Source organism: Halichoerus grypus, chromosome 8, assembly GCF_964656455.1.
Source record: "Halichoerus grypus chromosome 8, mHalGry1.hap1.1, whole genome shotgun sequence".
NCBI lineage: Eukaryota > Metazoa > Chordata > Mammalia > Carnivora > Phocidae > Halichoerus > Halichoerus grypus.
The window spans coordinates 40,646,919-40,671,780 of NC_135719.1; the positions used below are offsets into that span (position 1 = coordinate 40,646,919).

Consider the following 24,862-nt stretch of genomic DNA (forward strand, 5'->3'; position numbering starts at 1 on the left):
GGATATAATATCTTGCTTCCCAACCGTGGTTCATCAGCAGAATCAACCTAGGACACTTGTTAAAAATACAGATTGCCTGAGCTGACCTCCAAACCAACAGGATCAGAATCTCCTAAGAAGGACCTGGAAATAGGTTTTTTTTTTTTTTTAAGATTTTATTTATTTGAGAGAGAATGAGAGAGAGAGAGCACAAGAGAGGGGAGGGCAGAGGGAGAAGAAGACTCCCTTCTGAGCAGAGCCCGATGCGGAACTCGATCCTGGGACTCCAAGAATGACCTGAGCCGGAGGCAGTCGCTTAACCAACTGAGCCACCCAGGCGCCCGGAAATCGGTATTTTAGTAAGATCCTCATATGGGGGCACCTGGGTGGCTCAGTCTGTTAAGTGTCTGCCTTTGACTCAGGTCATGATCCTAGGGTGCTGGGATTGAGCCCCACATCAGGGAGCCTGCTTCTGTTCTGTCAAATAAATAGAATCTTTTTAAAATTAAAAAAAAAAAAGATCCTCATGATTTTTTTTGTTTAAAGATTTTATTTATTTATTTAAGAGAGAGAGAAAGAGAGAGAAAGGACGAGCTGGGGGAGGGGCCAAGGGAGAAGAAGGCTCCCCACTGAGCAGGGAGCCCAACACTGGTCTGGATTCCAGTACCCCAGGATCATGACCTGAGCCAAAGGCTGATGCTTTAAGTGACTGAGCCACCCAGGCGCCCCTAGATCTTCATATGATTTTTGATAGTTAATCAGGGTTGACTATTCACTGAGCTAAAATATAGAGAACAGCACTCAGACTGGTAGAAGAGACATAAAATTAAATCCCCTTCTCTTTCCCTTCAGCCAACTTGAACCCTTTTCTGGAGAGAAAACTTAACTGTTAAAGAACTACTGTGAGCTGCCCCCTAGAGGTGGTTCTGGGAAAGAGAGACTGGGCTCCAGGAGCTGGGAGGCGGAGGGGGATGGGCAGCTAATAGACTCAGAGCACAGAGTTTCCCTGCCCTGGGCCTGCTTCCAGAAAGGAAACTGAGGGTGTGGGTTCCAGCTCAATCAGCTACAAAGACTTCGCTTTCTTTTTTAAAAAAATAAAAAGGTATAAGGATGTGGAAAAACTGCAACCTGCATTATGTTGCTGGCAGGAATGCAAAGTGGTAGAGGCTGCTTTGGAATAATTTGGCAATTCTTCAAAGAGTTAAACATAGAGTTACCATTTGGCCCATATGATACTCCTACAGGTATACCCAAAAGAACTGAAAATATACGTCCATACGAAAACATGTACACAATGTTCATAGCAGCCTTATTCCTAACAGCCAAAACATGGAAACAACTCAAATGTCCATAAACTCATGAATGGGTAAACAAAATGTGGTATATCCATATAATGGAGTATAAGTCTGCCATAAAAAAGAATGAGGTACTGATTCATGCTACAACATGGATGAACCTTGAAAACATTATGCTAAGTGAAAGATACCAGACACAAAAAAAACCACATATTGTATGATTCTATTTATATGACATGTCCAGAATAGGCAAATCCACAGAGACAGAAGGCAGATTAGTAGTTGTTTAGGATACAGTTGGTGGGTGCCATTGGGTAGAGAGATTCTTTTTGGGGTGATGAAAATATTCTGGAATTAGTGATAGTGATTACACATCAGAGTGAATATATTACAACTGAACTGTGCACTTCAAAAGGGGGGATCTTATGTGGTATATATATACAATGGAATATTATGCAGCCATCAAAAGGAATAAGATCTTGCCATTTGCAATGACGTGGATGGAACTGGAGGGTATTATGCTGAGCGAAATAAGTCAAACAGAGAAAGACATGTATCATATGACCTCACTGATATGAGGAAATCTTAATCTCAGGAAACAAACTGAGGGTTGCTGGAGTGGGGGGTGGGGTGGGAGGGATGGGGTGACTGGGTGATAGACACTGGGGAGGGTATGTGCTCTGGTAAGCGCTGTGAATTGTGCGAGACTGTTGAATCTCAGATCTGTACCTCTGAAACAAATAATGCAATATATGTTAAGAGAAAAAAAAAAAGATAGCAGGAGGGGAAGAATGAAGGGGGGGAAATCGGAGGGGGAGACGAACCACGAGAGACGATGGACTCTGAAAAACAAACTGAGGGTTCTAGAGGGGAGGGGGGTGGGAGGATGGGTTAGCCTGGTGATGGGTATTAAGGAGGGCACGTTCTGCATGGAGCACTGGGTGTTATGCACAAACAATGAATCATGGAACACTACATCTAAAACTGATGATGTAATGTGTGGTGATTAACATAACAATAAAAATTTTAAAAAGGGGGATCTTATAGTATGTAAGTCATATCTCAATAAAATTTATATCTTTTAATGATTTTCTAATTAAAAAGTAATATTTTAGGGGCACGTGGGTACCTCAATCGTTAGGCGTCTGCCTTCAGTTCAAGTCATGATCCCAGGGTCCTGGGATCGAGCCCCACATCGGGCTCCCTGCTCAGCGGGAAGCCTGCTTCTCCCTCCCCCACTCCCCCTGCCTGTGTTCCCTCTCTCACTGTGTCTCTCTGTCAAATAAATAAATAAAATCTTTAAAAAAAAAAGAAATATTTTAGGAAATTACTTAGTAGAAATAAGTAACTACACTGTGAAAAAGGATCATTAAAGCCTCCTAATGGGGATGACTGGGTGGCTCAGTCAGTGAAGCGTCTGCCTTTGGCTCAAGTCATGATCCCAGGGTCCTGGGATTGAGTCCCACATCAGGTTCCTTGCTCAGTGGGGAGTCTGCTTCTCCCTCTGCCTGCCACTCCCCCTGCTTGTGCTCTGTCTCTCTCTCTCTCTCTGACAAATAAATAAAATCTAAATAAATAAATAAATAAATAAAGAAAGAAAGAAAGAAAGAAAGCCAGCCTCCTAATGGTAGCCCCACAGGATTACTTTTGAAGGCTGCTTCCTTCTACCACCCCTTCTCCCTGATTCTCAGGCAACCAAGGTGGTGTATTTATCCATATCACCTCCATGCCTTGTCCCCCGTATCACAAGCTGCCCTGCCATGGGAAAAGAACTATAATTTTACAACAGCAAAATACCTTTTTAAAAAATATTTTATTTAAGAGAGAAAGAGAGAGTGAGAGAGAGCACAAGCAGGGGGAGCAGCAGAGGGAGAAGGAGAAGCAGGCTCCCCATGGAGCAAGGAGCCCAATGTGGGGCTCAATCCCAGGACCTTGGGATCATGACCTGAGCCGAAGGCAGATGCTTAACCAACTGAGCCACCCAGGCGCCCCAGGAAAATGCTTTTTCTGGTCACCATTTATTGAGACCTAACCGTATGCCTGCCAGGACCATGTTTTCCATGCACTACATGGAATCTTATGAAATCTGCCCTATAACCTATTGGGTAGTTTCCATTATTATTCTCATTTTATAGATGAGGAAAGTGGCTCAAGGAAGTGAAGTAACCTGTCTAAGGGTATGTGGCAGAGCGATAATTCAGTAGCAGCAAGAACGTCATTTTCTCAGGTGCCTTCTCTCATTCACCCCATCCCCCTAGCAGTGGAATCCTCATCACTGGAGGTGCTCAAGGAGGGCCTAAGGAAAGGGAGGCAATGTAGGATCAGTCAGACTACTGGTCTCAAGGGCGACTTCAGCCTGGACAGGCAGCATTCACTTTTTCCCAGTACACACTTCATTCCCACTGGAGAAAATAAGAGCTTTTCTGGACTGTGACCTTCCCTTTACTAGAAATTCCCAGGGTGGAACAGTGCCTTTATCTTCACAAGTTCCTCAGTACCATCATTTGTCCCCTCTGCACACATCAGAAGGGCCTCATTACAGCTCTTCCAGGATGAAGGCTCTGGGCTGCAGCAGAAGCTGATGGGCACATCAGTTGGTGGCTATGACATTCCTGAGGCATCAGGAGCCCAGCGGCTGCTCCTCCAGAGGGACAGAAAAGGATTTCAGGGGAGACAATGATAGGAAGAGACCAAAGACCCTGATGGCCTTGGGCAAGAGCCAGGATGTCTAGCCTCAACTGTTCTGGGAAGGTGCACCCACCAGAAGCAACAGAATGGACTGGAGTCTGGGGACCCAGCTGGGGGCAAACTTGGGAAGGAGCAGCCCCCCCCCCACCTAAGTGGTGTGGTAGGTTGAATTCAAAGACACCCCCTAAGATTCGTCCCTGCTGGTGTACATACCTTGTATAATTGGGATAGAATCTGTGAATCTGATGGGATATTATTTCCAAGATGAGGCTACTTACCTGTTTACTTTGAGTTAATCAAAAGAAAGGTTTCGGGGCGCCTGGGTGGCTCAGTCGTTAAGCGGCTGCCTTCGGCTCAGGTCATGATCCCAGAGTCCTGGGATCGCGTCCCACATCGGGCTCCCTGCTCAGTGGGAAGCCTGCCTCCCTCTCCCACTCCTCCTGCTTGTGTTCCTGCTCTCGCTGTCTCTGTCAAATAAATAAATAAAATCTTAAAAAAAAAAAAAAAAGAAAGGTTTCTCTGGATGTGCCTGACCTAATCAGATGAGGTCTTTAAAAGAGGTAAGCTGAGGTACTGTGAGAGGGCCTATGGAGGGGCCATGTGGTAAGAGCTGAGTGGCTCCTGGCTAACAGCAGGAAAAAAAAAAGGGCACTCAGTCCTACAACTGTGAGGAACCGAATTCTGTCGACCACCTGAACAAGCAAAGGAGAGGACTCTGATTTCCAGATGAGACCTCAGACCTGACTGACATCTTGATTTCGGTCTTGTGAAACCCTGAACAGAGAACCAATCATGCCATGCCTGGACTTCTGACCTACAGAAATTGGGAAATAATAAATGGGAATTGTTTTAAACTGCTTAGTTTGTGGTAACTTGTTATGCAGCAACAGAAAACGAATACTGGTGATGAGGGCTGAGAACTGCCCCCAAGGTAGCAGGGGCTTTGGAATTCACTGAGAAGCTATCAAAGCCTATCTTTGGGGGTGGTGGGGCAAAAACCCACAATTTCTGGAATCAAGCAAACCTGGTCTCAAATCTAAGAATCGATTAGCTGTGTGATTCTTGGGCAAGTGCCCTTTGAGTCTATTCCTTTATCCGTAAAACAGGGATAAATACTTCTCTCACAAGGCTGTTATGAGGCTTAGATGGGATAATAGTTTGCAGGGGCGCCTGGCTGGCTCAGTCGGTAGAGCATGTGACTTTTTTTTTTTATTAACATATAATGTATTATTTGTTTCAGGGGTACAGGTCTGTGATTCATCAGTCTTACACAATTCACAGTGCTCACCATAGCACACACCTCCTCAATATCCATCACCCAGCCACCCCATCCCTCCCACCCCTCTCCACTCCAGCACCCTCAGTTTATTTCCTGAGATTAAGAGTCTTTTATCGTTTGTCTCCTCTGGTTTTGTCTTGTTTAATTTTTCTCTCCCTTCCCATATGATCCTCTGCCTTATTTCTCAAATTCCACATGTCAGGGAGATCATATGATAATTGTCTTTCTCTGATTGACATATTTTGCTTAGCGTAATACTCTCTAGTTCCATTCACGTCATTACAAATGGCAAGATTTCATTTTTTGATGGCTGCATAATATTCCATGGTGTGTGTGTGTGTGTGTGTGTGTGTGTGTGTGTGTGTGTGTATATCACATCTTCTTTATCCATTCATCTGTTGATGGACATCTAGGCTCTTTCCATAGTTTGGCTATTGTGGACATGAGCATGTGACTCTTGATCTTGGAGTTGTAGGTTTGAGTCCCATGTTGGTGGTAGGATTTATTTTAAAAAAATATAAATAAAAAAATAGTTTGCAGCATGCAGTGACACATAATAAATTATAGCCCTAATTGTATTAAATAACACTCTAGTAGCCAATCTAAGGAACTGGAGGCAAAGTGGAGAGACCAGTTGGGATTCAGGTGCAATATACCCCATCTAGTACTTTCTTAATTATGGGAGCCCTGACCTCATCCTGAGCTTCCAGCTCTTGATTTGATGAATACTAATTGAAATGTAATGAGGTTAAAGCTTCTCCAAGTGTCCTTTGGTTTGGCTGGTGGGAGAAGGTGAGAGCAGGTGCTTTGAAAAGAAAAGCTTTTTTACCCTTTTGCCAGCCAGGATCATACCCCCTAAAGCCACACTGCTAGGGAGGGAAAAGAGAAAGGCAGATGCTCACACCCAGGAGAAAGGGCCTGGAGTGAGGAAGAGGAGACTGAATGTCCATTTTTTCTTTCCTCAGTGAGTCCAGGGATAGAGAATGAAGGATACCAAGACAAGAGACTATCTCATTAACTCTGGGTGGCAGTGTGGTAATTCAGGACTGGGGAAGTGGCCCCACTGCCCAGGAGCTCAAAATCAGGATGTAGTTAATAAGGCCAGATTAGATGTTAAGAGCCTTGGAATGTGATCAACCCCATTTCAGAGCAGTCTGCTACAGGAGCCCTCCTGTAGGGACTGGGGCAGGCATCTGGCCAGAAATACTATTTTATTTGAGGCAAATTATGCTCAGACTGAGATTGTTTTTGCCAATAATTTACTTAACACAGGTTCACTGTGTTAATTATAATTTATAATAATATTTCACAAGCCAGTAGCATTCAGGATAATGTCTCTTATGGAGCCAATAAAAAATAACATACTCTAAACCAGTGACAGATTTATTACACTACTATTCCAGACAAAGTGATGAAAGAAATAAAGTCCAAATTTAGTTGCAGTGTATCTTTCTACCAATTGGTTCTTGGTAGAGTCAGTCCTTCCAACTAAAAGCTGGGTATCAGCTGCCTGCCTAGATCCCTCACTATTGGGGCACAGAGTAAGCAGGCCAAGGCACTGGTGTTGGTAAGCAAAGTAGGGTGTTTTAAAGGTTATTACTCCAGGGAACATCACATGGTTTGTGCCACTACGTACAAGGAGTAGCCTTGCCAAGGCAGGAACAGATGTTCCTACGTGAGACTGCTGTGTGGTTTAATACCATTGCCAACCAAGAGCAGCCAGCCTGGCCATGGCAGGAGCAAGTGTCTCAAGTTCTTCCGAGAACAGCAAAGGGTAGTCTTGTCCAGACGGGATGCTCTTGGTAAGTCCTCACAAATTCTTTATAAAGTTTAAAAGTCCATCACGTGATAGACACCACTGCCCTTACTATGCTGCCAACGACCTAAGGGTCTTTTCTGCTCCAGATGCAACTGTTCCATTAGAAAATCTTAATATCCAACTTCAAAGCAATTTCATTAAAATAAGTTATTCTAAACAAATTCAAGCCACGGACAACTTTGTCCAAAACAAGCTTTCAAAACATGGATTTGAAATCATAAGTCGGCATACGACAAATATCCAGGTAAGTCCTCAGAACTGAGGATTTGAGAGCCTTGATTGCCAGCAAGCAGCCTGCTTTCTGAGCCTGTTTCCTTATCTGTAGAGTGAAGTGGCTGAACTCATTTGTTAATGCTTGCGGATTTGTGATCTAAGAATAGTTACTAATAAGATCCCTGACAAGTACGCAGTTGTGTTTTTCCCCATTTTCTTTTTTTTCTTTTTTTTAAAGATTTTATCTATTTATTTGAGAGACAGAGAATGAGAGAGAGAGCACGCATGAGAAGGGGTAGGGTCAGAGGGAGAAGCAGACTCCCTGCTGAGCGGTGAGCCCGATGCGGGACTCGATCCTGTGACTCCAGGATCATGACCTGAGCGAAAGGCAGTTGCTTAACCAACTGAGCCACCCAGGCACCCACCCATTTTCTTATTTTAGGCTCCAACAGGGAAAGGAAGAGGTTAAACAAAGAAGGTATTTTTTATTATAACTTGTCGTTGCTATCTTTGTTAACACTCCCATTTAAATCTCTTTATTTCCTTAATAATCTCTAAGACCAAGGTGGGGCTCCAACCCCGAGATCAACGGTCGCCTGCTTTACCGACTGAGCCCGCCAGGAGCCCCTTATTCCTCCCATCTTGGGTTGATGGAATCGTTTCTCGAGCCGGACTTGAACCACTATACCGTGCCCCGCGGGGAAGTTCACTGACTTTACACCCCGGCTCCACGGAGGCCTCAACCAGACACTGGGTGGGGCGGGACGGGGTGGGGCGGGCACAGCGTGGAAATGGTTTGTCCTTAGCGCGCCGCCGTAGCCCGCCAGCGTCCGCGTGGTGCCCACGCCCGCCAAGGCGCGAGCGCCGCAGTGGGCGGGACCTCACGCTCCGCCCGCCGTGCGTCGATGCGTGAGTCCGGCCCCCGCGAGCTCCGGAGCGGCCCGTGAGTTCACACCCGGCTTCTCTTCAGCCTTGGACTGCGCGCAGCCATCGCCGTCATGCTCGGCGCCGCTCTCCGCCGTTGCGCTGTAGCCACAGCCGCAGCCGCCCGTGCCAGCCCTCGAGGCCTCCTGTACTCAACCCCGGTCCCCGGCCCCGCCGCCGGTAAGGCCCCCGCCGCCACTGCTAGCGCCCGCGTGTCCTTGCGGTGACCTGGTCCCCCGCCGCCACTCGAGGGCAGGCTTGCCCCGCGGCCTAGCCCCTGCCCTGCGGGCGGGCGGACGAACCTGGTGACCGCCGGCCGCCCTCCCCGCCACCTCCACTTATGGGGGACTCGAAGACGCGGCCCCCGGGTCCTCCGCCAGCGGCTTCCTGGTGCGGGCACCGCGGACCGATCAGGTGTGGACCTGCTGTGGGCCCCAGGGAAGGGGCGCAGCGCGCCTCCCGCGCCCACTGGACCCCCTTCGGTCCCCGGGCCGTGACCGTGCCCCGGCGCTGACCCCTGCAGCAACCTGACTGGGAGTGTCCGCCGCCGGCCTACAGCGCGTCGGCGAAGGTGACATTGAGCCGCCCGGCGCGTCGCGATCGGTGTAGGGGCAGGGGTGGCCCTTCCGGAGACCTGGACACCCATAGTGTCTTCTGCGGACACCAAATGCTTCCTTGTGGGACACAGTATACTTTTTTATCAGGCCTTTCTCAGCGTTTTGTATGTCACCTTCAAAGACCGATCGTTCTGTCGTTTTAGAGACTGCTGTGCCACGTTCCAATCCTTCCATTTTTACGATAGATCTCCATGTATGATTGTTTCCTGAGGTCTGGAAGAGAGCCTGAATATTGATAGGTCTTAGAATAAGAATATAACTTCCGAAAATTGGGTCCCACACACTTAGGAATACTGGGTTCTACAGACCTAAGGGAAGCTTTATTTTATTTTATTTTTTGCTTCCGGTCAGAAACCTGACTGCTGGAGTATGAGTTGTGCTGCTGCTTCCTCTTTCTTACTGTGCCTTCCCCCTGTGTGTTTGGGGAGATTTTGTTTCCAGCACTGTACCTTTAGTTAGTGTAACTGCACTTTGATCTTGGTCCATGATGGTAGTATATGCTGCAATGTGAAATTTAGGCCCTAAGCATGCAGATTTAAAACGTATGAACGCAAACTCAAAATAAGGTTGTTCTCTTGTCTCTTGAGTGTTGTAACTAGACCCTTCAGAACCTAAGAAATGTGTTTCTCTTCATTCATTTATCGTAGAACAATAAGGCTGGCATGCCCTTCGTGAAGACGGTCTTATTTTATAAAGGAGGAAATTGAGGCCAGTCTTGGGAGACTGATTCCTTTACTAGTGGTGGAACTATTTTCAGTTTCTTAGCTTTAGTTATTTTTGGGCCATCCTGATGTTTGTCAAATTTTATGTTTTTTTGTTTTTTTCCTTATCTAAAATGCTAAAGTACTACAATTTTTTCATATAGATACCTTTTGGGGAGTTTTCTTCTGACCTCTTCAAAAGCATTGCTACATTTTGTGGCAGGCTGGGGAAAAGGCAGAGAATTTTGGCACACTGTAGATTAAGGGGATTCCTCTTAATGAGTTTGAACATGTTGGTTTATCTCCTAGGTGTTCTATTCCCACTCTTGGGTATAATTTATAAACAAAAATCTTTATTTCAGGTGTTTGTACCATAGACGTAAATATTTGCTACAAGGAGGTAGTGTTGGTTACGTTTATGTCAGCTACTTTCTAGTTGTGTGACCTTGGACATGTTAATTAACACTAAAACTCAGTTGCCTTATCTCTAAAATCAGGATCTTTGGTAGTTGTGAGGCTTAAATGAAATAATGTAACTCTTAGCATCTTGCCTGGCACAAATGTTTATATATGTATTTGCTTTATTATAGTATATATATAATATATATATATTATACTATATATAATTTATCTATTATATATATATATATATGAAATTATAGATTTCATTTTTGCAAATTACAGGTTAGGATTTGTTATCCATATAAAACTGAACAGGTTTTATAAATTGAAAGTCAAAAAGAATAAAATTTTTTGGATGAGGCTATTCAAGGCCAAATGAGTATCCTTGAAAGAGAGCTTTGAGGGGCACCTGGGTGGTTCAGCTGGTTAAGCGTCTGCCTTCATCTCAGGTCATGATCCCTGTGATCAAGTCCTGAATCAGGCTCCCTGCTCAGCGGGGAGCCTGCTTCTCCCTCTGCCTGCTGTTCCCCCTGCTTGTGCTCTCTTTCTTTCTGTCAAATAAATAAACAAAATCTTTAAAAAAAGACAGGGAGAACTCTGGAGGGGTTAACTTGAGGGGCCTCAAGTTGGCTCTAGTTAAGTGACAACCCAAATTCCAGAAGCCTCCAACTTGAAACATTGTTTTCCAATAACTGCTGATGTAAAATATTTTAAAATAGTGGTTAAATTCTTTAGTCAACCCTTTAAACTTAAACAATCCTGGCGCCTACATCCTAACCCTGATAACCCAGGAAGAATGGGAGAAGTTCCCTCTTTCCCTTTCTTGCCATAGGGCTGAATTTAGGTAGCACTTTCTAATCACCTTCCAACCTTCTTTTCTGCACTACTCCTATACTTCTAGATTTCCAGACTTTGGGCCCCAAAGTCCATGGCTGCTCTTCAGGCTTGCACTTCAGCCATCCTTCCTTTGAGCTTGTTCATGTGCCCTCTGCATTATTCATTTCTTTCCCTTTCTCCTAGAATTACCAACACCAAAATGTTCATTTGGGGGGCTTTATCCGAGCTGATTAGTTATTAAGTGGAAAGCTATCTGATTTAACTAAATTTAAACTAAAGGGATTAATTTTTCTAAGAATGTTAGGTTTTTGTTTGTTTGTTGTTGTTTTTAAAGATTTTATTTTTGGGGGATGCCTGGGTGGCTCAGTCATTAGCTGTCTGCCTTCGGCTCAGGTCATGATCCCAGGGTCCTGGGATCGAGCCCCGCATCAGGCTCCCTGTTCCGTGGGAAGCCTGCTTCTCCCTCTCCCACTCCCCCTGCTTGTGTTCCTTCTCGCTGTGTCTCTCTCTGTCAGATAAATAAATAAAATCTTAAAAAAAAAAAAAAGATTTTATTTGTTTATTTGTGAGAGAGAGCATGAGCAGGGGGGAGGGGCAGAGGGAGAGGGAGAAGCAGGCTTTCTGCTGAGCAGGGAGCCTGATGGGGGGCTCGATCTCAGGACCCTGCAATCATGACCTGAGCCGAAGGCAGACACTTAACTGACTGAGCCAGCCAGGCACCCCTTTTGTTTTGTTTTTTTTTTAACAGCATGCTTAACTGAATACCAAAAAGTAGTGTTAGAAAGAACTTTTAGATTGAGTTTATAGAAATGTCCCTTTTCACACACTTCTCTTTCCCTACTCTGGAACCTTCAGGTTGTATGAAAGCACTGAGTTGTTGTTTTCAAAATACTTTGCCTTGCAAACCTCAGACCTAAGTGAAAATGCTAAGTTGGGTTGGTAGGGGAGAAAGAGAATGCCTATATAGTTCACCTAAAAATCAAAATGTTAAATATATGATAGGCATGTGCACAGCTAGGAGAATAGATCCTACTCCTACCCCTTACTGAAGTTAGTAATACAATTTTTTTATTTTTATGATTTTGTTTATTTATTTGACAGAGAGAGACACAGTGAGAGAGGGAACACAAGCAGGGGAAGTGGGAGAGGGAGAAGCAGGCTTCCCGCGGAGCAGGGAGCCCGATGTGGGGCTCAATCCCAGGACCCTGGGATCATGACCTGAGCTGAAGGCAGACGCTTAACAACTGAGCCACCCCGGCGCCACCGTTAGTAATACAATTAAACCATGTGGGAGAGTCTGATTTTGCCATGCTGGAAGGGGGATGTATGTTCCCAGTGCATGCTTGGTATTATAAATAGTTGTTTCATAAAAGTTTTTATGGTAATAGAACCAGTTTGTAATTTGGGACTTCCAGAAGGAAAGTGAACAAATTATTGAAGGTGACCCGTCATTCTCCTTGCCTAGGATTTTGTAGTTGCTGGTCATCTTTATCTTTGGTTAGAAAACAAAACAAAGCTGCTAGTCATCTAGTGAAATCATGCCCAGCAGTAAGCTAAAGGAAATGGGTATTAAACACTTTTCTGGGTAGTAGAAAAGGTACATGTAATAATTACCTCTGGGGAAGGAATACATATTATTTCATTTTTCTTGGGTAAACACTTAGAAGTGGATTTATTGGGCGGTATGGTAGGTGTGTGTTTAACTTGATAAGAAAGCAGTAAAGGGATGCCTGGGTGGCTCAGCAGATTGATCCCAGGGTCCTGGGATCGAGCCCCGCAGGAGCCTGCTTTTCCCTCTGCCTGCCGCTCCCCCTGCTTATGCTCTCTCTCTCTCTCTGACAAATAAATAAAATCTTTAGGAAAAAAAAAGAAAAGAAAGCACTAAACAGTCTTCAAAAGTGATTATAACGGGGCGCCTGGGTGGCTCAGTCAGTTAAGCGGCTGCCTTTGGCTCGGGTCATGATCCCAGGGTCCTGGGATCGAGCCTCGCATGGGGCTCCCTGCTCGGTGGGGAGCCTGCTTCTTCCTCTCCCACTGCCTGCCTCTCTGCCTGCTTGTTCTCTCTCTCTATCTCTCTGTCAAATAAATAAATAAAATCTTTAAAAAAAAAAAAGTGATAACATTTTATACTGTGCTTTAAGTATTCTAAAAAAATTATTTACTTATCTCTACACTCAATGTGGGGCTCGAACTCATGTCCCTGAGATCAGAGAGTCACATGCTCTTCCTACTGAGCCAACCACCTACCCCTAAGCTAAGGATAATTTTAGTTTTTGAAAAAGGTAGCTTATAAATTTTTGGTAACAGTGGGTTGGAAGGTTGTTGTGACCTGTACTTTCTGATATATTAAATGTGAATATTAGTCTTGTAAGCATTATTAAATATCCACATACTTTTGATTAAATGTTTGTACTTACAAAAGACATTGAAGTCTAGAGATACATTATTTTTTCTTGTCATAGAAATTAAAGCATGGCCAATTCCAGCCCATTCATACACATGTTCTTCTTCATTCTGGGCTTGGATGATGGAGATAATTTATGTCTCTGGGAAGATTGGAACTTGTGTTGTGGTCCTCTGTGACTTAATGGCAGGTATTTGGCTCCAGGCTCAAATGGTAATTTAAATGAGAATCTTTCCACTTGATGTAGCAGTAACAGTCCATTTCCAGAATTGCTAGTCTTTCACCTTTTCATCTTTTTCTGTTTTCTTTCTTTTTTCTCTGCTCTTTCTCCTGTCAGTTATTGCATTAAGGATGTATAGGGTAGGGTCCCAGGCTGGCACAGTCTGTAGGGCATGCGACTCCTTCTTCTCCTCCTCCCTCTCCCCCTGCCCTCCCCCTCCTTTTCCCCCTTCCCCTTCCTCCCCCCCCTCCCCTCCCTCCCAGGATCCTGGGATCAAGTCCTGCATTGGGCTCCTTGCTCAGCGGGGAGTCTGCTTCTCCCTCTCCTTCTGCCTGCCACTCCCCCCTGCTTGTGTGCGCGCTCTTTCTCTCTGACAAATAAATAAAATCTTAAAAAAAAAAAGATTTATTTCTTTATTTGAGAGAGCACGAGTGGGGAAGGGGCAGAGGGAGAGAATCGGAGAGAATCTCAAGCCGACTCCCTGCTGAGCTTGGAGCCAGACATGGGTCACAGGACTCAGGGGATTCAGGGCTCCATCCCAGGACCCTGAGATCATGACCTGAGCTGAAATCATGAGTCAGATGTTCAACCAAGTGAGCCACCCAGCCGCCCCATATAGGGAGCAGAATTCTAAATGTGTCCTGTTTTTCTTTTTTTTTTTTAATCCCTATTTGCGCACCCCCCACGCTCCCTTCCCTCTGGCAATCACCAGGTTGTTCTCTGTATCTGAGTCTCTTTTTGTTTTGTTTGTTTATCTTTTAGATTCCATATACAAGTGAAATCCATATGGTATTTGTCTTTCTCTGGCTCATTTCACTTACCCTAATACTCTAGGTCCATCCATGTTGTCATAAATGGCAAGATTTCATTCTTTTTTTATGGCTAAGTAGTATTCCATTGTATATATACATACCACATCTTCTTTATCCATTTATCTATTTATGGACACTTAGTTTGCTTCCACGGTTTGGCTATTGTAGATAAAGCTGCGATGAACATAGAGGTGCGTGTATCTTTTTGAATTAGTGTTTTTTGTTTTCTTTTTTTTTTTTAAGATTTTATTTATTTATTTGAGAGAGAGAGCACATGAGAGGGGGGAGGGTCAGAGGGAGAAGCAGACTCCCTGCTGAGCAGGGAGCCCGATGCAGGACTCGATCCTGGGACTTGAGGATCATGACCTAAGCCGAAGGCAGTTGCTTAACCAACTGAGCCACCCAGGCGCCCTGTTTTCTCTGGATAAATACCCAGAAGTGAAATTGTTGGATCATATGGAAGTTCTGTTTTTTTTTTGTTTTTTTTAAATTTTATTTATTTATTTGACAGAGAGAGACGCAGCGAGAGAGGGAACACAAGCAGGGGGAGTGGGAGAGGGAGAAGCAGGCTTCCCGCTGAGCAGGGAGCCCGATGTGGGGCTCGATCCCAGGACCCTGGGATCATGACCTGAGCCGAAGGCAGACGCTTAACGACTGAGCCACCCAGGCGCCCCTGGAAGTTCTGTTTTTAATATTTTGAGGAACCTCCATACTGTTTGCATAGTGGGTGCACCAGTTTGCATTCCCACCAACAGTGCACAAGGGTTCCCTTTTCGCCACATCCTCACCAACACTTGTTATTTCTTGCCTTTTTGATAATAGCCATTCTGACAGGTATAAGGTAATATCTCATAGTGATTTTGATTTGCATTTCCTTGATGGTTAGTGATGTTGAGCATCTTTTCATGTGTCTGTTGGCCATTTGTATATCTTCTTTGGAGAAATGTCTATTCAGGTCCTCTGCCCATTTTTAATTGGATTGCTCTTTTGATACTGAGTTGTGTGAGTTCTTTATATATTTTGGATATTAAACCCTTACCAGTTTTATCATTTGCAGATATTTTCCCCCATTCAGTAGGTTGTCTTTTCCTTTTTCTTTTTTTAAGATTTTATTTATTCATTTGACAGAGACACAGCAAGAGAGGAAACACAAGCAGGGGGAGTAAGAGGGGGAGAAGCAGGCTTCCCGCTGAGCAGGGAGCCCAACGAGGGGCTCTATCCCATGACCCGAGCCGATCCCATGACCAGAGCCAAAGGCAGACGCTTAACGACTGAGCCAGCCAGGCACCCCGCCTTTTCCTTTTGTTGATGGTTTCCTTCACTGTGCAAAAGCTTTTTAGTTTTCTACAATCCCATTTGTTTACCTTTGCTTTTGTTGCCCTTCTCTGAGGAGACAGATCCAAAAAAATATTGCTCAGATTGATGTCCAAGAACTTATTGCCTATGTTTTCTTCTAGGAATTTTATGGTTTCCAGTCTTACATTTGGGTTTTTATTCCATTTGAGTTTATTTTTGTGTATGGTGTAAGAAAGTGGTCCCATTTCATTCTTTTGCATGTAGTTGTCCAGTTTTCCCAACACCATTTATTAGACTGTCCTTTCCCCAGTGTGTCCTGTGTTGTTGTTGTTTATATATAATGTTATATTTAAAACTATCACTTCTTAGGTATCTTACAGAGCAGTTTTTTTCCATCGGGTGTAAGTGAGAGGGTATGTTTCCTCAGGGGATTTATCAGAATTTGCAATTCTGATAAAAAATTGCAAACAATTTTTTAAATTACTGTTGCTTTGTCAAGTTGTGTAATTTATTTTGGAATATAATTTAATGGCGAGCATAAGATTTCATTTTAATTTATCAAAAATACATCTTATAAATTTGCTTAAGAACTGGAATGGGCATTTTTTTTTTAAACTAGGAATTAATACTGTGCTTATCATAAAAATTCAGACATTATGGAAGTATATAAAGAAATAGTTTTTCCTTCCAAAGATGACCACTTTTAATAATTTGAAGCTACATTACACATTAGGGGGAAAAAGTGAACATACATACATAATGGGATGCCTGGGTGGCTCAGTCGATTAAGCATCTCTTTTTTTTTTTTTTAATTTTTTATTGTTATGTTAATCCCCATACATTACATCATTACGATTAAGCATCTCTTTAGCTCAGGTCATGATCACAGGGTCCTGGGATCGACTCCTGCATCAGGCTCCTTTTTTTTTTTTTTTTTAAGATTTTATTCATTCATTCATTTATTTATTTATTAAATATTTTATTTATTTATTTGACAGAGATAGCGAGAACAGGAACACAAGCAGGGGGAGTGGGAGAGGGAGAAGCAGGCTTCCTGCTGAGCAGGGAGCCCGACACGGGGCTCAATCCCAGGACCCTGGGATCACGACCTGAGCCGAAGGCAGACGCTTAACCGAGTGAGCCACCCAGGCCCCCCTAAGTGCCGCATTGGGCTCCTTGCTCAGCAAGGAGCCTGCTTCTCCCTCTGCCTGCCACTCCCCCTGCTTGTGCTCTCTCTCTCTGACAAATAAATAAATAAAATCTTAAAAAAAAAAAATGCGTAGTACTTTTTGTTCTACTTGCTTTTCTTTGCTTCGTTTTTAAGATTTTTTTCATATCAATACATAAGATTTGTTTTACTTGACTTGCTGAGTAATTTTCCTACCATGATATATATAGTTGATTCAGAATTTAATGCATTGAATATATTTAACACCCCTGAGCTGTACACTTAAAAGTGGTTAAGATGGTAAATTTGATGTTGTACATATTTTAACACAATTTAAAAAGAGCAAACAAATAACCTTAATGTATTGACAGGATATGTCAAGTATTATTTCTTCCTGTACATTGAAGACATTGTTCTTTCTTCATTGTAGCTGTCCAGTCACTTCGCTGCTACTCCCATGGGTCACATGAGACAGATGAGGAGTTTGATGCTCGCTGGGTGACATACTTCAACAAGCCAGATATTGATGCCTGGGAATTGCGTAAAGGTAATTGGAACATAGGCATATTTGTCTACTTTGGCATAGAATTGGCAACTACTTTGTAGTCTTTCACTACTGTGTTGAAAGCAGCTATTTTGAAAATATGCCTCATGTAAACTAGGTATTGTCATGCAACTTGCAGTTGGGAAAGTTTGTAGCCTTCATAGTGTTTCTTATAAAGCAGGCACAATTGACTTTTTGGGCCAGATAATTCTTTGTTGCAGGGCTGTCCTTTGCATTGTAGGATGTTTAGCTGCATCCTTGGCTTCAACCTACTAGGTGCAAACCACCATCTCACCCCACCCCCACCCCCGGTGTGACAACCAAAAATGTCTGCTGGGGGACAAAATCACCCTATTGAAAACCACTGCTATAATGATAGATCAATATGAGCAAGAGTTAACAGTTTTGTACCTTTTAGATAAGTTAAGCAAGTAGTCATTTGGTTCTCCCCCCAACTCTTGGTATTAGTTTGGGTTTTTTGTTATTTTTATTCTAATTATGATTTGTCTTGCCCTGAATTAGTGTTCAGTCTAAGTAACCTAGAAGTCATTTTTCCTAATTTGCAGATGTGCACTGAACATGAGTAGGTAACATTAATGATAACCAGTCTATTAGTCAAGTAGATAACTAATTTTAAGTGTATGTAATTTGTCTCAGACCAGGAGTTCAGTCTCTGACTATATTCTAGCATAGTAGTCACTGTGTCTTTTGTTTATATTAAAATAACTAAAAGCAGGACACCTAAGTGCTTCAGACTCGTCTGCAGTAATATAATAATGACTCTTATTTTGCCTCAACCAGGAAAATTCTTACTGAATAATCTTGAGTAGCAGTAATGAAAAGAACAGTAATTCTGCATTCCCGTTAAGAGAATCTTAAATTTTATGATGTGTCATTTTGTGCAGAGCTGAAAGTAATCATGCCCAGTCATTTTCTGGTTGAATGTGCACTAATGCTTCTCTATATCTCCGTAATGTCCTCATTTGGGCTTCATTAACTCTCCTTAAGCATTTCTCGGGTTGTTTTTAGATTATTTTCCAATCAAATCTATTTTAAAGCAACCAAAGTATGTACATTGTGCTAAGGGTTAAGGATATGAGTTGAAAATGACCCTCTTGTTTGAAAAGAAGCCAGCTAATACGAAAATAGTATTAGCATTTAAGAAAACTCTTGTGGTTTTTTTCTTTTTGTTTTTTGGGGTTTTTTGTTTTGTTTATCTTCAATCTGCATGCTATTGCATAGTTCTTTCCACTAGTTCACTGTGGAAGATCCACTATGATCTTACTGTCTAGAATTTGTTAAAAGTAGATTCTCTTATTTAATTTTATAGACAAGAGAATAGAGGTTCAGACAGACAAGATCAAATGTCTATGATTCAGTAAAAATGTAGATAATTAAATTGTAGTTTATATGAGGATATTCCAGGTTGATATGGCTCCTCTTTATTTTGACAGGGATGAACACGCTCGTTGGCTATGATCTGGTTCCAGAACCCAAAATCATTGATGCTGCTTTACGGGCATGCAGACGGTTAAATGATTTTGCTAGTGCAGTTCGCATCCTAGAGGTTGTTAAGGTCAGTGAAATATCACTGCTAAAGTTGTTCCAGATGTGGGTGGGCTCTTGTTAGGTATCAGCATATCCTGTGTTTTTGAATTTGTTAAAATACCTAAAATTAGTTCTTATAGCTGTAGGAAATGTGCATTGCAATTGCAATCTTTCTGGAGAGCAGTTTGGCAGAATTTATGCAAGGTTTTAAAAAATCATGCTTGAGGGGTGCCTCAAGGCCCTCAACCTGTGGCTCAGCCGGTTAAGCATCTGCCTTCAGCTCTAGCCCTGAGTTGGGCTCCCTGCTCAGCAAGGAGTCTGCTTCTCCCTCTCCCTCTGCCACTCCCCCTGCTCGTGCTTGCTCTATCCCTCTCTCTCTGGCAAATAAATAAATAAAATCTTTAAAAAATTTTTTGCTTGAGAGGCACCTGGGTGGCTCAGTCATTAAGCGTCTGCCTTCGGCTCGGGTCATGGTCCCAGGGTCCTGGGATTGAGCCCCACATCGGGCTCCCTGTTCGGCAGGAAGCCTGCTTCTCCCTCTCCCACTCCCTCTGCTTGTGTTCCCTCTCTTGCTGTGTCTCTCTCTGTCAAATGAATAAATCTTAAAAAAAAAATTTTTTTTTTTTTTTTTTTGCTTGATACCCCTTTGTTCAGCAATTCCATTTGAGAATTTATCTTAAGGAAATAATTAAGGATGTACAAAGGTTATTTGTGCTCTTTGTGTATGAAGTTAAATGTTGTTAGTGGTTTAAGAAAGATGGGACTTCCCAGAAGAGGTTATCTATTAATGTTGTGGAAATGTATTCAACATTAAACAATTCATAGTGTATTATTATTATTATTATTTTAAATTTTAAGTAGGCTCCACACTCAATGTGGAGCTCAAACTCAGGACCCTGTGATCAAGAATCACACACTCCGGGGCGCCTGGGTGGCTCAGTTGTTAAGCATCTGCCTTCGGCTCAGGTCATGATCACAGGGTTCTGGGATTGAGCCCCGCATCAAGCTCCCTGCTCTGCGGGAAGACTGCTTCTCCCTCTCCCACTTCCCCTGCTTGTGTTCCCTCTCTTGCTGTGTCTCTCTGTGTCAAATAAATAAATAAAATCTTTAAAAAAAAAAAAATCACATACTCTACCGACTGAACTGGCAGGCGCCCCAACAATTCATACTATATTAACTGAAGAAAATTACGAAACGATTTTTATGGTGTGACCCCATTTTATTAAAAAAAAAAAAAAAACATAGATGAGGGATGCCTGGGTGGCTCAGTCAGTTAACCGGCTGCCTTCGGCTCAGGTCATGATCCCAGGGTCCTGGAATCGAGCCCCGCGTTGGGCTCCCTGCTCAGCGGGGAGCCTGCTTCTCCCTCCCCCTGCTGCTCCCCCTGCTTGTTAAAATACCTAAAATTAGTTCTTATAGCTGTAGGAAATGTGCATTGCAATTGCAATCTTTGCTCTCTCTCTCTCTGACAAATAAATAAGTAAAATCTTAAAAAAAGTCTTGGTTTATTAAAACTAATCATTTAAAAAAAATACATAGATGAAAATGTAGGAGGATATATACTTATCCTCCTCTTTTGATTATGGTTCCTGGTTTTTCTGTAATGAAAAATGAATACATTGCATTTTAAACAATTTTATAATTTAAAACAATACAATTAAGGGGTGCCTGGGTGGCTCAGTTGGTTGAGCGTCTGACTCTTGATTTCAGCTCAGGTCATAATCTCAGGGTCGTGGGATCGAGCCCCGCTTCAGGCTTCCTGCTCAGCGGGAAGCCTGCTTCTCCCTCTCCCACTCCCCCTGCTTGTGTTCTCTCTCTCTCGCTGTCTCTCTCTCTGCCAAATAAATAAAATCTTTATTTAAAAAAATGCAATTAAAGAGACCTAGAATTTGTTAAAGGCAGAAGAATAGCAGCTTGGCACTCTCTTAGTCCATTTGACTTTTTTAGATTTCACTTATTTAATTGAGAGAGAGAGAGAGGCACGAGTAGGGGTGGGAGAAGCAGAGGGAGAAGAAGAAGCAGACTCCTTGCTGAGCAGGGAGCCTGACACGGGGCTTGATCCCAGAGCCCTGGGATTGCGACCTGAGCCAAAGGTAGGCGCTTAACTGACTGAGCTACCCAGGGGCCCCCATTTGACTTTTTAATATTTGTCCCTGAGGAAGCTTGTGAAAATATAGGTATAATTATATTATTATGGTGAGTATTTGTCAAAACTCTTTTGCCCTGAAGAACCATGAGAGACGATGGACTCTGAAAAACAAACTGAGGGTTTTAGAGGGGAGGGGGGTAGGAGGATGGGTTAGCCTGGTGATGGGTATTGAGGAGGGCACGTTCTGCATGGAGCACTGGGTGTTATGCACAAACAATGAATCATGGAACACTATATCTAAAACTAATGATGTAATGTATGGGGATTAACATAAGAATAAAAAAAATTAAAAAAAAAAAACTTTTGCCCTGGGAATAAGTATTCTTCAAGTATAGCTCTCCACAAAGGGACATGGTCTATAAGAAAGAAATTCAAGTCTGTAAGAGGGAAAGTGTGACATTACTTTATCTACAGTGGGTAAGATAATTAAGGGTTCTGTAGGCTATCAATCCATTCAGCACCAGTACTTAATTCAGTTATGATCTCAAATTGGAAGCAGATTTAAAAACTTTTCTTGTGTTAACTTAATTATTCCTGTTGCTGCTGGGCATGTTTAATTATCTTCACAAAATTCTGTCATCACCACCTTTTCTAGTAACTTGAGGTTTTAAAATGTTTTGGTTTGGTTTGGTTTGGTTTTTTTTTTGGATTTAATCTAACGGTCTTAGTTATTCTCGAGGTGCCTAAAAACCTACTTTGAATAGTGCCTACATAAGTTGTTCTGTTTGTTGAACTAATATGTTAAAAGTAGGTGACGTGTTCTGCTACTAACCTCTGCATATGTAATTAAAAGCATTCTCAAGTTCATTTTTTTAATAGAGACAGCTTTTCAGAGAGCTAAATGTCAATATTTTCTTTGCCATCAGGACAAAGCAGGACCTCATAAGGAAATCTACCCTTATGTCATCCAAGAACTTAGACCAACTTTAAATGAACTGGGAATCTCCACTCCAGAGGAACTGGGCCTTGACAAAGTATAAACCCCATGGGTAAGCAACTTACCACTGAATAAGGCAGGAAATGAATCCAGAGAGCGGGGAGTAAATGACATTTCGATTTCTCAGAGTAAGACCTTTTAATGGCCTCCTTAGAGGCCATGAACATAAAGATTTAGAGAGTACTAATGATGGTAAGTTTAAGGAACTAGAATTGTCATTTCTAGTTATAACTGTTCTCTTACTGGTGTAAAGGCAAGAGGAAGCCTCCTTATTTAAAAATCTATATTAAATATTTCAAACATAAAATTCCATCCCTTTTACCTCACCCAAACTAAAGGTAGTCCACTGCATACAAGGTGTTCATCACATAAGCTTTTATACATCTGTTTATTTTAACAGGGTTTTATTAATTTGATGCATTCATTTTTGTGTGCCCACGTTAGAATTTAACAGTCAATAAATGTTCACTGATAATAAAAACTTATTTGATACCTGTTCTCTGTGGGAACGCAGGTAATAGAACCAGCCACAAGACTTTCTAGGTAGTGAGGAGTGTGCAGAGAATCCTTTGTATTTTTTTAGATTTTATATATATTTTTATTTATTTATTTATTTGAGAGAGAGAATGAGAGATAGAGAGCAGGAGAGGGAAGAGGGTCAGAGGGAGAAGCAGACTCCCTGCTGAGCAGGGAGCCCGATGTGGGACTCGATCCTGGGACTCCAGGATCATGACCTGAGCCGAAGGCAGATGCCTAACGACTGAGCCACCCAGGCGCCCCGAGAATCCTTTGTAAAACAGAAAATATGCAAGCAGTGACTTGTTTTTATTTTATTTAAAGACATATAGCGTATATAACTCTTTCTATGTCAGGCACTGTTTTAAGTGCTCTATAAATCATTTAACCCTCATAAACCATGCCTTGAGGTAGTTACTATTATTATAATTATTCCCATTTTAATATTTTATTAATGAGGAAACTGAGGCACCTTGTCCAAGGTCATATAGCTAGTACTGGAACCCACACTTAAAGCCAGGCAGTCCAGCCCAGAGTCCATTGCTCTTACTATGCCACACATCCTGTGTAGGCATTTACTAAGGCTATATTCATTTCTCAGTGTTAAACAATGAGGCTTAGAGGATTTGCTTCCTAAGAGTAAGAGGACATTCATTTTTAAAATAGTGGAACTAAACTATCTTATAAAGGTTTCAATAAAAGTGCACTCAATGGGGTAGCTGGGTGATGGACGTTGGGGAGGGTATGTGCTACGGTGAGCGCTGTGAATTGTGTAAGACTGATGAATCACAGACCTGTACCTCTGAAACAAATAATACATTATATGTTAAAAAAAAGAAGAAGAAGATATTAGGAAGGGAAAAATGAAGAAGGGGAAATTGGAGGGGGAGACGAACCATGAGAGACCGTGGACTCTGAGAAACAAACTGAGGGTTCTAGAGGGGAGGGGGGTGGGGGGATGGGTTAGCCTGGTGATGGGTATTAACGAGGGCACGTATTGAATGGAGCACTGGGTGTTATACGCAAACAATGAATCATGGAACACTACATCAAAAACTAATGATGTAATGTATGGTGGTTAACATAATAAAATAAAATTTTTTTTAAAAAAAGTGCACCCAAAATTATTGAAGGAGCTGATAGCAGATCCCTCACAAGATAAAGGTCCAGTGAGCCTGGTTAAAGATTGCTCTGGAGCAGGAGTCTTGATTTTATCTTTGTCCACCCCCATACCACCACCACCTCCCTGAAGTCATTTAGCTCATCTTCGTAATACATGAAAGGTTTTTTTTAATGTGTGTACTAATGATTTCTGTGAGAAAACTAGGCATTCAGAATAGAAGATTTCCTCCTTATATTTTTGAAGCTCTTGTGTGTGGTTCATATTTCTTAGTGGACTCTTACAAGGATATCTATAAACACTTCAGCTTAATTTTTATTTTATCAAGTAGTATTCCAAGGAGTCCAGGAGATCTTTGTTACCTAGGATATATTCTAGCTGCGATGACGTATTTCTTTAAAAAAAAAATTTTTTAAGGGCAACTCCCCAGCACTTTTATGATTGGAAAAGAGGACCACCCCAGTAAGTACTAGGCATATAAACAACAAAAAAGCCGCAGAGCTACACCCTTGTGAGTTAGCTATAGGCAGGATTAAGTCAGAACAGAAAAGGCTACACAGAGGCAGTGATTTCTCTGGGCTGTTGCTGTAAAGAAGGTTATTCTTAATAAGATTTCTACCTTTCCTTTATTTTCTGGCTAATTCTTCATGTTTTCTCTTACAGATGGGCTTCTCAAGGATTTATTCATAATGCTACTTGATTGTAAACAATCACCTGGAAATACTGATGATAACATATTACTTTATTTGAACAAGTTTTCCTTTATTGAGTACCAAACCATGTAATGGTAACTTGGACTTGAATAAAAGGGAAATGAGTTTGAACTGAAATTAGGTATTGTTCCATGTGTTTGCTTTGAAAAGCAGAAAATGAGCCCTCATAGAGCCATTGATTTCATGGTTTTGTTGCCACTATGTGCTGAGAAAACTGCCTTAATTCTCTGGAAACCATCTCACATGAAATAAATTTAAAAGTGGTTATTGAGATAGTCTTGAGGATGTGCTATGTGGTACCAGCTTCTCTCTTAGTGACCTTTTCCTTCCCTACCTGTTCTTCTCTAGCAGTGCAGTATTAGCCTTGGACATCAAATAGTGATGTATTTGATATATGAAAATCTATATGATAGATTTTCAGTGCTTCAAGCACTAAAGAAATGGGTTTACTTCTTGAGAGAATTAATAGAATACACAAATCCCATCTTAGTTTAGGAGTCCCATATTATTGGAGACCAGCTGTTGGAGAAAGAGGTTCCAGGTCTGAGTGACTTCTAGTATAGTCATTCAGACTGCAGCGTCAGGAAATAGGATTAATATTAGGTTGAGGTTTAGATGTCTTTTCTCTTAAAGCGAAGTAAGGAAATGTTAGTAAAATCAGTTTTGGTAAGGTATCAACAC

The 24,862-nt window shown here is 42.3% G+C and overlaps 1 protein-coding gene across 1 annotated transcript; it reads left to right on the forward strand.

Annotated features, from left to right (window-relative positions):
• Positions 1–8,162: 8,162 nt before the first annotated feature.
• COX5A (cytochrome c oxidase subunit 5A) lies at positions 8,163–24,298 on the forward strand. The gene is made up of 5 exons (XM_036104846.2): positions 8,163–8,377; positions 17,085–17,201; positions 18,653–18,774; positions 21,762–21,884; positions 24,132–24,298. The coding sequence occupies exons 1-4, from the start codon at positions 8,272–8,274 to the stop codon at positions 21,873–21,875; spliced, it is 459 nt and encodes a 152-aa protein (XP_035960739.1). The 5' UTR covers positions 8,163–8,271; the 3' UTR covers positions 21,876–21,884; positions 24,132–24,298.
• Positions 24,299–24,862: the final 564 nt, after the last annotated feature.

Coding starts and splice junctions, on each gene's coding strand:
- COX5A (XM_036104846.2), top strand. CDS start 8,272: ATGCTCGGCGCCGCTCTCCGCCGTTGCGCTGTAGCCACAGCCGCAGCC. Junction 17,202..18,652: donor TGCCTGGGAATTGCGTAAAG/GTAATTGGAACA, acceptor TTATTTTGACAG/GGATGAACACGCTCGTTGGC. Junction 18,775..21,761: donor GCATCCTAGAGGTTGTTAAG/GTCAGTGAAATA, acceptor CTTTGCCATCAG/GACAAAGCAGGACCTCATAA.